Raw genomic sequence first — 17,407 nt, 5'->3', positions numbered from 1 at the left:
CTTTCAAAATCCTCAATAAAATCATCCCTTAATCTTCAAGATTCTAGGAAATACAATCAAATAATCTTTCCTCGTAATCAAAGCCTGAGCCTCGGTAACATTTCACTCCAGCACCATCCGATGATATTGAGATTAAACAAAGCATCACTGGTGAGGAAAGATGATTCACTCTGAAAGGGTTGCGTTGCTTACTGAGATAATCCGCACTCACTGACTTTATGGGAGTGACTTAAATCAAAACACAGATAAGATGATTGAGAAAGGCCCTTTCCCCCTTTTCCTCAATTTTACCTCTCTCCCACCCATCCCACACATTTTCATCTGTCACAGTTTACCTTCTGATTTCAGTTTCTTTGTTGTTTGGCCACTTGCCGCTTCTATTCTCTCTATGGACTGCCATTAGCAGCTTTTCCCCTCATTTTTGTGGCTTTGACTGACCTTTCATTCCCTCACCCTCTGTCAAATATCTCTCTCTTTCTCTGCCTTTTAGCTTTGACAGAGAGTCAGCTGGACTTGAAATGTCATCTCTTTTCTCTCCTTACAGATGCTGCCAGACCTGCTGAGATTTTCCAGCGTCTTCTCTTTAGGTTTCAGATTCCAGCAGCAATTTGATTTTATCCAGTGAGGAGGCTGTATGGGTTAAAGCCCCACTCCAAGATTTGGTGCAGAGTCTCACAGCTGTGCAGTACGGAGGGAGCGCAGTACTGGTCAATGTCTTGGTCTGCGGGGCTAAGTCCAACTCTGGTTGGTGTTTTCCAATACACACGCACATGGATAGGGGGTCAGCAGCAACAACAATAGTTTAATCCTCCCTCCCTAGATTGGGGCATTGAAGTGAACATACACTGCCTCTTCGGTTGAGATGAGCTAACAGCATAGGGTGACCTGTTCATGAACTTGAACCCAGCCACGTGCAAGCAGTATAATAAAATCTGAAGATCAAACTTATTGACAAGAAAGTCAGCGAATTGTCTCTCATAATAAATGGGGGAATAAACTTATGGACTAAAATGGATTGGAGAATGGGATAATTTCACATGTAAGCTGGTTAAATCACACAGCTGCCCACACATCTGGCTACTTGTGTTTCTGGTCAGGTTGACAGTTCCTGTTCGAGTACCCAATCCTGTTCAGAGTCCAGAGTCCAGCTGATCATGGAGATAATTCCATTTGAAACCCATCCCAGATGCAAGGGGCCTTTGCCCTGGTTTTAAGAGGGTGTAAAGTGTTAAGAGGCATGAGGAAATTGTTCAGCTGATTCAGATTGTCATCTCCAGCCGCAACATGGGATTGGATAGGGACGGAATTGAAATCCTGTGGAAAGATCTGACCTTTCACCAGTGAAATCGCTGGGTCATTGGGCGCAGGTAGTTCACATGGTGAGAGGCTGCATCAAAACACTAAATAGTTTCACAGTTCGCCCAAGTCTGGCTCTCACAGTAGCACTTGTATTTTCGTGAAATTGCCTATAAACCTAAAACCTTCACCCATAAATAACAAAGACCCTGGGTTTCTCCTCAGTGAACACTGCATTGTCTGTGCTTTCTATAAGGATGTGCTTGTCATCTAACTTCAGCATAGGAGTGACGCAGACTCCCTCCTGGGCCCGCAGCACCGTCGGCAAGTTCTTCAGGCTGAAATTTAAGTCTTTAAAGACGTGAAGCATGAAAACACCAAGAATGATGGTTCCGAAGCCGGCAATTGTGCCCACAATGTCGATCACAGACATGCTGTACCATTCCTTGAACAGAATGACAGAGGTGGTGATAACCACAGTGGTGAAGAACACGTAGTAGATAGGGTAGACCACCGAGGTGTTGAAAATGTCAAGGGATTTGTTCAGGTAGTTGATCTGGGTGATGATGGAGGCCAGCAATGAGCAGATGAGGATCCAGGTTAATGGGTGTTTATACACTGGGAGATTGGCGAAGCATCCTCGGATGGCAATGTCAATCCCCTTCACAGAGGAGACAGAGAAAGCGCCGATGAGAGAACAGATGGCAATGTAGACCAGGATGTTGGTGTGCCCGTGCCTGGGGGCCGTGTAGAAGATGAGGAGGAGCACTGTGACCAGTAAGAGGCAAGCAAACACCAGGAACCCTGCAGGCACAAAACATTCATTCATTCATTAATCACTAGACTATTAATCCAGAAACTAACATTCTGGGGACCCGGGTTCGAATCCCACCACGGCAGATGATGGAATTTGAATTCAACAAAAAATATCTGGAATTAACAGTCTACTAATGACTGTGAAGCCTTTGTCAATTGTTGGAAAAGCCACCTGGTTCATTCATGTCCTTTAGGGAAGGAAATCTACCATCCTTACCTGGTCTGGCCTCCATGTGGGAGGTTGGAGGATTTGAGGAAAACCTTTTTTATCCAGAGGGTGGTGATGGGCTGGAATGAGCTGCCTGGGAGGGGGGTGGAGGCGGGATGCCTCGCATCCTTTAAGAAGTACCTGGACCTTCAAGGCTGTGGGCCAAGTGCTGTCAAGTGGGATTAGGTGGGTAGGTCAGGGTCTTTCAAAGTTTTAAAGTTTATTTATTAGTCACAAGTAAGGCTTACTTTAACACTGTAATGAAGTTACTATGAAATTCGCCTAGTCGCCACACTCCAGCATCTGTTTGGTTCACCTAACCAGCACATCTTTCAGAATGTGGGAAGAAACTGCAGCACCCAGAGGAAACCCATGCAGACATGGGAGAATGTGCAAACTCCACACAGACAGTGACCCAAACCAGGAATCGAACCTGGGTCCCTGGCGCTGTGAAGCAGCAGTGCTAACCACTGTGCTACCATGCCGCCCCTGTGCATTGGTGTGGACTCAATGGGCCATAGGGCCTCTTCTGGACTGTAGTATTCTGTGACACCTGTTGACTCCAGACCCACTGCAATATGGTTGATTCTCAACTGCCCTTGAGCAACTGGCAACGGGCAATAAATACTGACCAGCCAGCAACGCCCATATCCCATGAATGAATAAAAAAAATTGTCTGCTCCCAACCTCAGCTCTCCCATCCATCCGCCATCTCCTGTCCTGTGGTGAAATTGGGGCTTGAAAAATAGACTTTATTTTCGTGCTGAATCAGGAGTGTTTGGTGATTTGAATACCTTCAGACCCCTGGATGGGAGTAGCCGGCAGACCAGGTTAGCTGTCCCACAGGCCAAGAGCAAAGTAAGGAGGTCGAGTAGTGTCGTGGACTAAATTACTTCCAAAGGTTATAAATCTTTGGAATTTTCTGAGGAGTTGTGGATGTGCCATAGTTGAATCTATTTAAGTTTGGGATAGACAGATATTTGGTCTCTCAGGGAATCAAGGGATATGGGGAACGAGCAGAGAGGTGGTATTGAAGCCAAAGATTGGCCATTATTGCATTGGATGGTGAAACAGGCTCAATGGTCCATGTGGTCTACTCTTGCTCCTATTTCTTACGTTCTGATAATCCAGAGCAAGTAAATTCAAATCCTACCAGAACATTAAGAATCTGAACTCAATATTTTTTAATCTTGAAAATAAAAACCTGGTATTAGTAAAGGTGACCACAAAGTTGTTAGATTGTTGTTATAAACCCAATCAGTTCACCAATGTCCCTTTTGGAAAGGAAACCTACTGACCTTATACGTGTTTTACTCTTAACTGCCCTCTGAAGTGACTCAGCAAGTTCAGTTGGTATCTAACCCATTACGAGTGGTTTAAAGAGGTGACCTACCTCCAGGCAACTAGGGATAGGCAATAAATGCCTGTGACACCCACACCCATGCATGGAATTTAAAATAAGAACAAAGTACAGCACAGGAACAAGCCTTTCAGCCCTCCAAGCCTTTGCCAATCATGATGTCCTAATTAAACTTAAATGACCTTCCACCCTTACTCGGTCTGTATCCCTCTGTTCCTTCCCTGTTCATGTACCCATCCTGATGCCTCTCAGATGTTGCTAATGTGCCAACTTCCACCACCTCCTCTGGCAGTGAGTTCCAGGCACCCACCCCTCCCTGCATGAAAAATTGCTCCCGCACATCTCCCTTAAACTTTTCCCCTCTCACCTTGAACCTGTCCCCACTTGTAATTGACACTTCCACCCTGCGAAAAAGCCTCTGGCTAGCCACCCTCTCTATGCCTCTCATAATTTTGTAGACCTCAATCAAGTCTCCCCTCAGCCTCCGCCTTTCCAGTGAATACAATCCTCGTTTATTCAATCCCTCCTCATAACCAACACCCTCGAGATGAGTCAACGTCTTGGTGCACCTTCCTTGTACTCTCTTCAAAGCTTCCAGTCCTTCTGCCCACAATACTCCAAATGCTGTCTCACCAAGGTTGCAACATGATTTCCCAACTCTTGTCCTCAATGCCCAACCAATTAAGGCAAGCATGCCATATGCTTTCTTTACCACCTTGGCTATTTGTGTTGCCACTTTTAGAGAACTATGGACCCGCACACCCAGATCTCTCTGTATGTTAATGTTCCTAAGGTTATGCCATATAATTACATTTACCATATAATTTGCACCTGAATTTGATCTTCCAAAATATATCTTGCATTTGTCCGATTAAACTCCATTTGCCATTTCTGTGTCCAAGTCTCCAAACTATCTATATCCTGTTGTATCCGCTGATAATCCTCTGCACTATCAGCAACTCCACCAATCTTCATGTCACCTGCAAACTTATTAATTAGAGCATCCACATTTTCCTCCATATCATTTGTATAGACTTCACACAACAGACGTCCCAGCAATGATCCTTGCGGAACACCACCAGCTACAGATCTCCATTCTGAAAATCATCCTTCCACCCCTACACTCTGTCTTCTAAAACCAAAATGTGGAGATGCCGCCGTTGGACTGGGGTAAACACAATAAGAAGTCTCACAACACCTGATGAAGGGGCAAAGCCCCGAAAGCTAGTGGCGTTTTCTACCAAATAAACCTGTTGGACTTTAACCTGGTGTTGTGAGACTTCTTATTGTGTTCTATGACAAAACCAGTTCTGTATCCAGCTAGTCAGCCCATCCCAAATCCCATGTGATTTTAGTTTTTGTACAAGTCTGCCATGTGGAATCCTATCAAATGTCTTATTAAAGTCCATAAAAACTACATCCACAGCCCTTCCCTCTTCAATTATCTTTGATACCTCTTCAAAAAACTCAGCCAAGTTGGTGAGACGTGACCTTCCCCATACAAAACCGTGCTGCCTGTCACTAACTAGTCCATTTCCTCCAAATGTGCAGATATCCTGTCCCTCAGTATCTTCTTCAAAAACATCCCCACCACAGACATCAGGCACACCGGCCTATAATTTCCTGGATTATCCCAGCTTCCTTTCTTAAACAAGGGAACAACATTGGCTATTCTCCAGTCCTCTGGCACTTTGATTGTGGTCAAAGAGGAAGTGAAGAAACCTGTTCAGGCCCCAGCTATTGCCTCCCGCAGTAATCTGGGATAGGTCCCATTTAGCCCCGGGGACTTGTCTACCTTAATGCAATTTAGGATACCCAACACTTCCTCCTTTGATAAATTGACATTCTCTAGAGCATTCACATACCTATCCCTGACGTCAACATCCATCATGTCCTTCTCCTTGAATACCAATACAAAGTACTCATTAAGGATCTCACCCACTTCCTGTAGCTCCATGCATAACTTCCCTGCATTGTCCTTTAGTGGACCTCCTCTTTCCCTTGCTCCTAATATGTGCATTAAAAAGCCTTGGGATTCTCCTCGACACTGATTGCTGAAGATATTTCGTGGCCCCTTTTAGCCCTCCTAATTCCACTTTCAAGTCCTTTCCTACTCTCTATACTCCTCAGGGGCTTTGTCAGCTTTTAGATGCCTCAACCTATCTTATGCTTCATTTTCCTTTCGACTAAGCTTACAATTTTCCTTCATTTTTGCGAGATATGCCTGTCCTGCACTTCTATCAACAGTAAGTAGTCTCACAACACCGGGTTAAAATCCAACAGGTTTATTTGGTAGCACGAGTTTTGAGAGCATTGCCCCTTCATTAGGTCGTCTGATGAAGAGGCAATGCTCCAAAAGCTTGTGCTACCAAATAAACCTGTAGGACTTTAACCTGATGCTGTGAGACTACTGATGCTCACCGCAGGCCAATGCTGGCAACTCCACATCAGTCTATCGACTGGCCTTTAAAAGCTTCCCACATACCAGACGTGGATTTGCCCTCAAATACCCACTCCCAATCCCCATTCCCCAGTTCCTGTCTAATTTGGATGTATTTGGCCCTTGTCCAATTAACCACCCTCACCCAAGGACCATCTTGTCCTTATCCATAACTACCTGAAATCCTATGGAATGATGATCACTAAGCCCAAAATGTTTCCCCCACTGAAACAACAATCACTTGAAATTCATTCCCAAACTAACCTGGTTCCTTGAGTTTCAGTGCCATTTCTTCCAGTGTTTTGATCTCCTCCTCTTGAGGTGCATGGATCACCATGACGGTTGACCCCAGAATGCAGAGCACACATCCCATCTTCCCCAACAGGTTCAGACTCTCTTGCAGAAGGTAAGAAGACAACACAGCACTGGACATGGGAGTGGGGAGGGAGGCAGAATAAAGAAAGAAAATCAGCAACAAAAAGGGATTCCAAACATCTTACTGGAATAAACAAACATCAACTAGGCCATCTCCAGTTTGATTTGGGGAAGGGATGAGGTGGGAAGGGGTGATTGGCAGTGTAGAGTATAGTGTCAGAGGAGGAATTGTTGTGTGATTGGACTGCAGGATGTTTGGGGGTGGGGGTTGCTGTGTTGGGTCAGAAGGGAAGTTCTTGATAAAAGTACCCCAGGGAGAGTTTGACTTATTTGCTGCTACTCCTATCACTTCCAGATTAATCTGGATGAAGGGAAGAAATTGTGGGCTTTGGTATTTCACCTCTTTGTGGGCCCTCCCTTATTAGCCCAGTTAACCCCCTTCCTCTATATTTTCACCCCTCCTTTTGTGATTCACTCATCAGTTATGGGTACGCAGTGGCCTAGTGGTATTATCACTAGACAATTAATCCAGAAACTCAGCTAATGTTCTGGGGACTGGGTTCAAATCCCATCACGACAGAATGTGGAATTTGAATTCAATATAAAAGAAAACAGGAATTAAGAATCTACTGATGACCATGGAACCATTGTCAGAAAAGCCCACCTGGTTCATTAATGTCCTTTAGAGAAGGAAATCCACTGTCCTTACCTGGTCTGGCCTACATGTGATGCCCGAGCCACAGAAATGTGGTTGACTCTCAACTGCCCTCCAAGGGCAACTAGGGATGGGCAATAAATGATGGCCAGCCAGCGAACCCATGTCCCACAAATGAATAAAAAAAGTCTTTACTTTATGCTCTTTGTGGTTAATATTAATGTATGTTGAATGTTTGCAATTTTTAATTGATCCAATGCTGACATCATGCCAATGTGGTTCAGTTTTTGTGACATGAAGTGAATCTGCTGTAAGGGTCTTTTTTAACAGGTGTTTCTAAGAAACTAACAGGATTGAAAATTCATTTTGGAACGTTAAAAAGGAGTTGTAGCACTCAATTCTGCCTCCAGTTCCTGCATTTGGTCCTATTAGTTGGTTTAGCTCATTTAGATGGACAGCCGGTTCGTGATGCAGAGTGACAGCAACAGCGCAGGTTCAGTTCCCATTCCAGCCGAGGTTATTCATGAAGGCTCCACCTTCTCAACCTTGCTCCTTGCCTGAGGTGTGGTGATCCTCAGGTTAAACCACCACCAGTCAGCCTATGGTCATCAGAGACGATGGCGACTTTGCCATTTACCTCCTGGCGAACCTTGCCAAGTGCAAACTGGTTGTCAGAATTCCCTGCATAACAACAACTGACGACACAAGTACTTCACAGTAGCTGAGGGAAGCGCTTTTGTGACATTGTGAAAAACACTCGAGAAACCAATTGGCAAGCAAAGTGGGACCTGGGCCACACCATCAACTCAACGGAGGAGGGGTCAATACTGACTAAGCCACGGATGGTGGAGTAATTTCTTTGCTTGCACCATCATTACATCTCACACCATTCCAATTATCTCGTCTAGCTACAGGTTCAGGAGTTCATGGAATAATTTATATTCCTCTGACAAAAATCTTCCAATATATTGAGTCAATCTTGGCAATGCGACTGAAATAAAGCTGTGGAAAGTGACTTATAGCAACACTGAAGAAATCAGTATCCTCTCAGTTAAAGATTATTGTGCTTTCTCATTTATTAATGAAAGAAATATTGCTCAGCAGTAAGAATGAGTCGATATGCACTTGTCTAAAGAAATATATAGATTCACAGTTTAACATTAATTAGAGGAAAGTTTAATGTTTATAAAATGGTGGTTTTAACTCGTTTCATTACATTTAAAACAGATCCTACATCAGACTAGAACCTGTCAATAATATGGCTTAATTTAAGATTTATTTATTTATTAGTCACAAGTAGGCTTACATTAATACTGCAATGAAGTTACGGTGAAATTCCCCTCGTCGCTTGTTGGGGTACACTGAGGGAGAATTTCGCATGGCTAATATACCTAACCAGCACGTCTTTCGGACTGTGGGAGGAAACCAGAGCACCTGGAGGAAATCTGTGCAGACACAGGGAGAATGTGCAGACTCCACACAGACACTGACCCAAGCCTGAAATTGAACCCGGGTCCCTGGCACTGTGAGACAGCAGTGCTAACCACTGTGCCACCGTGCTGCGCTGAAGGATGCTTCTTTATGTGGTGAGTTGTAAAGAGTAAGACAACAATGTCAAAATTCTAAATGACCATTCATGTGGAAATAGTCAAAACTCAAAGCAGACTCTTCAGGCCAAGGGTGGGCTGCTGTGTTCAGGAAGGGCCAGGGTAACACCATTGTCCCGGAGTGGAGGGAGAGGGGGAAGGTTGGGAGTGACAAGAGCCAGGACCAGACCAATATCGATGGACTATGGAGAGGTCATGATGGACCAGGGGCCAAACCCACATTCATCATCCAGTTGAGGGAAGACTTGGAGGAGAGGATGGAAGGGAAGGGCCAAGGCTACGGACACCATCACCGAGGGATTTCAAGGAGAGGCTGGAAAGGAATGGCCAGGGCCAGAAACCGAAGGATTCAGAGGAGGGGCTGGGAGGCCAAGGGCCTTGTGGGTGTAAAGTAAACATAGAGGCACTTTGCCCTTTGCTTGATCTTACTCCCAGCAACCTCCAGCCAAGTCTGAGGAAGAGTGATGAAAGCAGCACCCAACAACACTCAGACAGAAGTCCCTGAGGTAAGCAAGAAAGGAGCAACAGGGATATCTAGTGCTGTTCAAAACAACAGCAAGCATTGGTGGAGTAATCCGTCAGTTGGGATGGTGTGCGCGCCAGATTGGCTTCTTCGGACTTGGGCAGGTTATTTGGCCAATGAGCCAGGGCCTCCCTGCAACATGGCCAATAGTGTTTTGCACTGAGCACACCTGCCTCTGCCGCTCTGGCCAGCACTGAGGGAGTGCCGTATGTCAGAGGTTTGTCTTGACTGTAATGGCTTCCACACTGGATTATAAGGACACAAGAACTAGGAGCAGGAGTAGGCCATCTGGCCCCTCGAGACTGCTCCGCCATTCAATAAGATCATGGCTGATCTTTTTGTGGACTCAGCTCCACTTACCCGCTCACCATTATTTTGCGGACGTGGGCAACACCAGAGGGGCAGTATTTATTGCCCATCCATAGCTGCACCTTGAGAAAGTTCAACCTCTGCAATCCATATGCTGTAGATAAATCTGCAACATTCACAGAGGAAGTTCCAGTGTGGAAGCCCGCTCACCATAACCCTTAATTCCTTTATTGTTCAAACATTTATCTATCTTTGCTTTAAAAACATTCATTAAGGTAGTCTCAACTGCTTTGCTTGCAACAATTCACAGTCCACTTGTACCTGCATGTTTTAACGTAGTAAAATGTTCCAAGTGGAGAATAACCAAACACAAATCGATATCGGGCCACTTTAGGAGGTGTTGCACAAGATTGGCTCTTTGAGTGCGATAGCAGATGCCAAAGTGCTGTAGTGGACCAGAAACCCAGCAAGAGGTCAGCACCATCTGGAGAGCGGGGAGGGCTGGAAAACTGAGACGATGAAGGAATACAAATGGAAATTCTGGAAAAGGCAGGATTGCGTTCACGCCAGATTGGTAGGTTGGACGTACCTGACCAGGACGCTGAGCGCTCCCAGTGGGGTGACAACTGTGGCAGGAGCAAAAGCATACGCTGCAAAGTTCATCGCTTCTCCAATACCCACTGGAAGAAACAAGACTCTGGATTAGTACATTGTCTGGAATCAAATATCTTTTTGAAAAAAAGCAGTGGATTCATTTCAGACGTGGTCTTGATCGCAGCCATTTTCGGGCTTTGGTAAAGGGGGAACTGGTGTGGAGGAGGGCGCGGACCGTGCTACTCATCTCATGCTCGACTTTACCAAGTTTTTATGCCTGAAAATGGTTAAAAATTAGACCCATTGGGTGGGATTCTCTGACTGCGTTCGCCCCAAAACCAGAGAATCTCGTCCGAAGTCAATGGAGCTTTGCGACCCACTAAGATTCCCGCGGCAATGGGAGAATTCCCCCCATTGACTGATTCTACAAGACAACTCTACCAGCTGTTAAGGCTTCCCTTTGGTTACCCAACTTTGTAACAATGGCCCTTTAGAATTTACTTTATAAACAATTTATGTTTATACAACCGTTTTAACATGATATTACATTCCAAAGTGCTACACAAAAGCAGCATCAAACAATTTGATACCAAGCCGCGAAAGGAGATAGGACCGATATCTGAAACTTAGTCAAACAAATAGACCTGAAGGAATATCCTGAAGGATGCGAGAGGTAAAGAGGTAGAGAGAGATAGGGAAGGAATTTCAAAACTTGGAATCCAGGCAGCTGAAGGCACAGTGAGACTGGTGAGGCCAAAATCGGGGATATATATAAAGCCAGAAGCAGTGCAGAGATTGGAGGGTTGTAGGGCTTAAGCAGATTGCAGAGATGGTCAGGGGGTGGGTGCAAATCCATGGAGAGACTTGAAAAGAAAGATGGGAATTTGGAAACCGTGATATTGCTGGGCCAAGAGCCAATGATCAGAGACCACAGGATTGATCAGTGAACAGGACTTAGTGTGAGTTAGGATTCAGGCAGAGTTTCAGATGTGCAGACACTGATGTAGGGTGGAAGAGGGGAGGCTGGCAGGAATTGTTAACTCTCGAAGCAATAAATGCAACACCTTAGCAGGATAATTAGCAATACGTGGAGTGTCTTAGGAAACCATAGGTACCGTAGAGCGCAGAAGGAGGCCATTTGGCCCATCGAGCCTGCACTGATTGACAATCCCACCAGGCCCTAACTCCATAATCCCACCTTTTTACCTGCTAATCCCTCTAACCAATGCATCCTGGGACACTAAGGGTCAGTTTAGCATGGTCAATTCACCTAACTTGCACATCTTCGGAACGTGAGAGGAAATCAGAGCACCCAGAGGAAACTCACACAGACCTAGGGAAATGTGCAAACTCTACACAGACAGCGACACAAGCCAGGAATTGAACCCAGACCCCTGGACCTGTGAGGCAGCAGTGCTAACCACTGTGCTACTGTGCTGCCATATTGTTGGTTACTAATGCAAGCAAAGGAACAAATTGCTAGAGCTAGTGACATTTGACAGATTTGTTTACCAATTGTTATCAACTGTGAATATTGAAAAGGATTTGTTGGTTCACTCTTATTCTGGCATTTACAGTAACCTAAACACATGCACCTTGCAACTTTGCATTGATTTCAAACTGATTTATTTCAGTGGTTTCCATATCAAGGTGCCTTGGATTGCAACTGAAAACAGTTGATGAGGATATTATTTCAACGGATGTAAGCACCTTTCCTTTAGCTATGTTTGCATTATGTTATATCTGCAAACCAGATGCATACACATCAACGCTTGATACAAATAATCCACTCGAACATAACAAATAATAAAAAAAAATCAAGAATTGCCAAGGTTTTAAAAGCCCAAATAAATCAATTCAACCAGGAAGTTTGTCTCACAATAGTGAAAATATGGAAATCTCATTCACGAACTGTGGTAGATGCTTTTGTTTATTCTTTAACAATCTATGCTAGTATTTATCACCCATTGTTAATTGCCGTTGAGAAAGTGGTGCTGAGACATCTTTTTCAATGGCTGCAGCCCATGTGGTAAAGGTACACCCACATGCTGTTAGGGAAGGATTTCCAGGATTTTGATTCAACGATATTGAAGCAACAGCAGTATAGTTCCAAGTCAGGATGGTGTGTGACCTGAAGGGGAACTTAATGATGTTCTAGGTGTTAGAAGTCATGAGTTTGGAAGGTGCTGTCAAAGGAGCCTCGGTGAGTTGCTGCAGTGCATCTTGCAGATGATAGATAGGTCATGGTTTGTCGATGGTGCAGGCAGTGAATATTTAAGGGATTGATAGTAGGGCGATCAAGTGGACTGCTCTGTCCTGGATGGTGTCAAGCTCCTCGGTGTTGTTGGGGCTGCACTCATCTTAACAAGTGGAGAGTATTCCATCACACCCTTGGCTTGTGCCTTGTAGATGATGGATAAGCTTTGGAGAATCAGGAGGTGAGTTATTCATTGTGGAACTCAAGGCTCTGACCTGCTCTTGTGGGCACAGTATTTATATGACTGGTCAGTTGAATTCCTGATTAGTGGTAACCTCCAGGATGATAAGAGTGTGGTATAGCAAAGGTAATGCCATTGAATGTCAAGGGGAGATGGTTAGATCCTCCCTTTTTGGAGATGGCCATTGCTTGGCATTTGTGTAGCGCAGATATTACTTGCCACTTATCAGCCCAAACACGAATGTTGTCAGCCTTTCTGCATAAGGACACAAGCTGAAGATGGTTGGGACATTGACACTATTCTGAGGAACTCCTGCATTGATGTCCTAGGATGGAACCCCCAACACCATAACCATCTTCCTTTGTGCCTGGTATGACTCCAGCCAGCAGAGAGTTTTTTCCCCATAAGAAATAGGAAGAGGAGTAGGCCATTTGGCTCCCATATTCAATAGGATCATGGGTGATCCAACATTCCTCATATAAACTTTCCTGGCCTTTCCCCATTATCCTTGATTCCCTTACTAATCTAAGATTTATCTCAGCCTTAAATATACACAAAGACTCTGTCCCCAAAGCTCTCTGTGGCAAGGAGTTCCAAAGTCTCACAACCCTCAGAGAAAAAAAATCCCTTCTCATCTCAATCTTAAATTGGCACCCCTTTATTCTGAAACTATGCCATCTGGTCCTAGACTCTCCCATGACAGGAAACATTCTCCCAGATTTACCCTGTCAAGCCCCCTTAAAAATCCAGTATATTTTAATGAAATCATCTCTCAATGAGTAGAGTCCCAACCTGTTTAACCTTTCCCCAAAAGACAATACCTCCAACCCGGGGATCATCTGAGTGAACCTTCTCTGAACTGCCTCCACTAAAACAATGGGTGGGATTTTCCAGCTGTATGTGCCCAAGGTCGGAAATTCCCGCCTGAGGTCAAAGGACATTTAAATGATCCGCTGAATTTTCTGTCCCACCCGTTATGATTCCTGTAGCAGGCATGATGGGAAAATTCCAGCCAATATCTTTCCTTAAATATGGGGATCCAAACTGCTCACGGTACTCCAGATGTCTACATGTCTACCTTTAGCAAGGCCTTTGACAGGGTACTGCAAGATAGGTTGTTGCATAAGGTTAAATCTCATGGAATCCAGGATGAGGTAACTAATTGGATACAAAATTGGCTTGATGACAGAAGGTGGCTGTAGAGGGTTGTTTTTCAAACTGGAGGCCTGTGACCAGCGGTGTACCTCAGGGATCGGTGCTGGGTCCACTGTGATTTGTTATTTATATTAATGATTTGCAGGAGAAGTTAGGAGGCATGGTTAGTAAGTTTGCAGATGATACCAAGATTGGTGGCACAGTGGACAATGAAGAAGGTACCTAAGATTGCAATGGGATCTTGATCAATTGGGCCAGTGGGTTGATGAATTGCAGATGGAGTTTAATTTAAATAAATGCGAGATGATGCATTTTGGTAGATCAAACCAGGGCAGGACTGTCATTTTCACCTCACCTCTGGAGTTCAGCTCTTTTGTCCATGTTTGGACTAAAGCTAGTTCAATTATTAATTAATTGATTAATTAAGTTAATAACTGGGACAATTAATTAATTGGGTTATTAAGGGAAGTGTTGTTAATATTGGTAAATGGAATGAGGTCACAGATCAGCTGTGATCTCACTGAATGTTGGAACTGGATTGATGGGCTGAATGGCCACCATCTATTCTAATGCAAACCTTAAGTTTATTCCAATTGTTCATAATACCCACAGGCCTTGCCCGCCAAACTGGGCGCCACAGGATTCCTCCCCAGCACCCCGCAGGCACACACAAAGCACCAAAGAACAAAAAAGAACAAAGAGAATTACACAGGAACAGGCCCTTCAGCCTGCACCGACCATACCGCCCATAATTGGGGTTAATCAGAAATGAGCCAATCGCCAGCAGGTAAGGCAAGGGGTTACAAAAGTAATAAAGAGACACAACTAAAAGGTGTGTATCTGAATGCACACAGAATTCATAACAAAACAGCCAATCAGTGCAGATAGAAAAGAATATACATGAGATATTACAGAGACATGACTGCAGGATGACAAAGAATATTTAAGGGTACATAGCATTTAGAATGGACAGGAAGGTTGGGAAAGGTGGAGCTCTGTTAATTAAGGACGACAATAGAGAGGTACGATAGAAAGCATGACTTTACTTGTGGAAATCAGGATGTAGAATCAGTTTGGGCAGAGAAGACGAATAGTAAAGGAAAGAAGTCACCTGGAGTGGATTATAGATCCCCCCCCAAACAGTAACCACATTGTAGGACAGGGTAAATAGAAAGAAATAATGAGGCTTGTGAGAAAGCCATCATCGTTAATCTACATGTAGTTTGAGCAAATCTGAATGGCAAAGGCAGACTGATGATGAGTTCATAAAGCGTTTTTGGAACAGTTTCTTCAAACAATGCACTCCAGTCCCAACCAGAGAGCTGGCTATACTATATTAATGTGCCACAAGATCGGACTAATTAATGGTATCTTAGTGAAGGTAGAAATGACCATTATATAATTGAATTTCATATTCAGCTTGACGGAACAAGGAATGGATCTAAGGATTTAAATAGTTTTAATCTGAAATGAGGGCATGAAGACACAGCTGACTAAAGTGAACTAGAAAATTGGCTTAGGGGATAGGTCAGTAGAGATAAAATGGCAAATTTTTAGGAGCTATTTCAGAATTCAGATAAGTACTTCCAGCGAGAAAGAAAGTCTCTGATGGATGACGCAGCATTCGTAACTAAATAAGGAAATTAAAAACAACATCAAATTGAAAGAAAAAAAATGTATAATTCCGCAAAGGTGAGTGGCAGGTCAGAAGATTGGAGAGAACCTGAAATACAGCAAAGGATAACTAAAGAATTAATGGAAGAGGAATTAAAAGTTATAGCGAAAGCTAGCTGGAAATATGAAAACAGATTGTAAGAGTTTCTGTGGGCGTGTAAAAAGGAAATGAGTCAGTAAAGTGAGCGTGGTAATTTAGCGTGAGACTCTGGGGAGTTAATAATGGAAAATAAGGAAAAAGCGAATGAACAGGTATTTTGCATCTGTCCTCATTGCCAAGGATACAAATAACATTCCAGAAATAATTGTGAATTGGGAGGTGAAAGGGAGGTAGGAACTCAAAACAATTACAAGTCATCAGGGAAAATTACTCAAACTAAAAGCTGAGAGGTCTCCAGGTCCTGATGAAGTCTTACAAGAAGTGGCTGCTAAGATAGTAGATGCTTTGGTCTTAATTTTCTAAATTTCCCTAGTCTGGAAAGGTTGACTAGACTAGAAAATCACAAATTCACTCTTCTATTCAAGAAAGGAGAGAAACAAAAATCAGGAAACTACAGGCCAGTTAGCTCAACATCTGTCATGGGGAAATTGCTGGAGTCTATTACTAAGGGGGGTTACATTGAGGTAGGTAGAAAATCTTAATGCAATCAAACAGAGTGGTTTTGTGAAAGGGAACTCATTTTTGGAGTTCTTTGAGGAATTAACAAGCAATATGGATAAGGGGGAACCGAGGGATGTGGTGTACTTAGATTTCCAGAAGATATTTAACAAGGTGTTACATCAAAGATTGCCACGCAATACAAGAGCTGAAGGTGTAGGTCTTAAAATTTTAGCAACGATAGAGGATCGGTTACCTAACAGGAAACAGAGAGTAGGTAAAAATGGATCAATTTCAGGTTGGCAAGGTGTGACAAGTGGAGTGTCACAGGGATTAGTGATGGGGTTCAACTATTTAGAACTTACATCAATTACAAATAACACTGCAATGAAGTTACGGTGAAAATCCTCTAGTCGTCGCACTCCGACGCCTGTTCAGTTACACCGAGGGGGAATTTAGCATGGCCAATGCACATAACCAGCACGTCTTTCGGACTGTGGAAATCGGAGAACCCAGGGGAAACCCATGCAGACACGGGGAGAACGTGCAGACTTTGCACAACCTTGCTGTCGGACTGCTTCGATCAACAGGCACAGGTGAGAAAAAGGAGTAGGATTTGATCGTGCAGGCTCCGTAGAGCTCTGCCCATTTTCTGCTCGGGTCATCCCATTTCTGCTGTTACAATGGAGAACCAGCAGCAGGAAGTCCGGACCTATCTGATTTAAAGTAAAGGGACTGTTCAGTCCCTTTTGTGGAGGTGAATCTGAATGCACCAGGTCACTATGCATCCAGGTAAAGCAAAGGTAACCAGCTTACAGTCTTCCGCCTGGATGAACACAGCTGCAAAACAACGCAAAAAAAATAAAAAAAAGGATGATTCACAATAACACAGCACAGGAAGAGGCCATTTGTCCCATCACTGCCCGTACTGGATTAAGGCCAGGAAGGAAAATGCTGCAGAATTACTCGGAGGAGGAATGCCAGGATGTAAAAATGGCAAAGTGACAAAGAAAAGTTTTGAGTTGAATTTGGCAAGAGAGGTGAAGGATAATAAAATTACATTAAGAGAAAGCAAAAATGAAAATGGAGGGTGGAGCGCAGCCACAGAAGGAAGGGCTGGCGAGTGAGCAAGACATCTACGGAGATGATGAAACACTAAATACGTTTTTTGCTTCAGTCCTAATGATTTCAACGATGCACAGGTTAGATGGATTGGCCATGCTAAATTGCCCCTTGGTGTCAGGGGGGATTAGCTAGGGTAAATGCATGGGTTTATGGGAATAGGACCTGGGTGGGATTGTGGTCAGTGCTGGCACAATGGGCCAAATGACCACCTCCTGCACTGTAGGGATTCTATGA

The 17,407-nt window shown here is 44.1% G+C and overlaps 1 protein-coding gene across 1 annotated transcript in view; it reads right to left on the bottom strand.

The window, feature by feature from the left end:
• Window positions 1-271: 271 nt before the first annotated feature.
• Window positions 272-17,407, bottom strand: part of LOC145351714 (magnesium transporter NIPA2-like) — a 28,999-nt gene continuing 11,863 nt past the window's right edge. The window contains exons 4-6 of the mRNA XM_080201290.1: window positions 10,179-10,269; window positions 6,385-6,545; window positions 272-2,100 (exon numbers count right to left, since the gene is read on the bottom strand). Of these exons, the coding sequence (XP_080057416.1) occupies window positions 1,484-2,100; window positions 6,385-6,545; window positions 10,179-10,269 (869 nt within the window). The 3' untranslated portion in view covers window positions 272-1,483. The remainder of the gene's footprint in view (window positions 2,101-6,384; window positions 6,546-10,178; window positions 10,270-17,407) is intronic.

This window comes from Carcharhinus amblyrhynchos, chromosome 13 (genome assembly GCF_965287045.1).
Source record: "Carcharhinus amblyrhynchos chromosome 13, sCarAmb.v2.hapA, whole genome shotgun sequence".
Taxonomy (NCBI): domain Eukaryota; kingdom Metazoa; phylum Chordata; class Chondrichthyes; order Carcharhiniformes; family Carcharhinidae; genus Carcharhinus; species Carcharhinus amblyrhynchos.
Note: the sequence above shows the minus strand (reverse complement) of the source record. Positions and strands in the feature narration are given on the sequence as shown.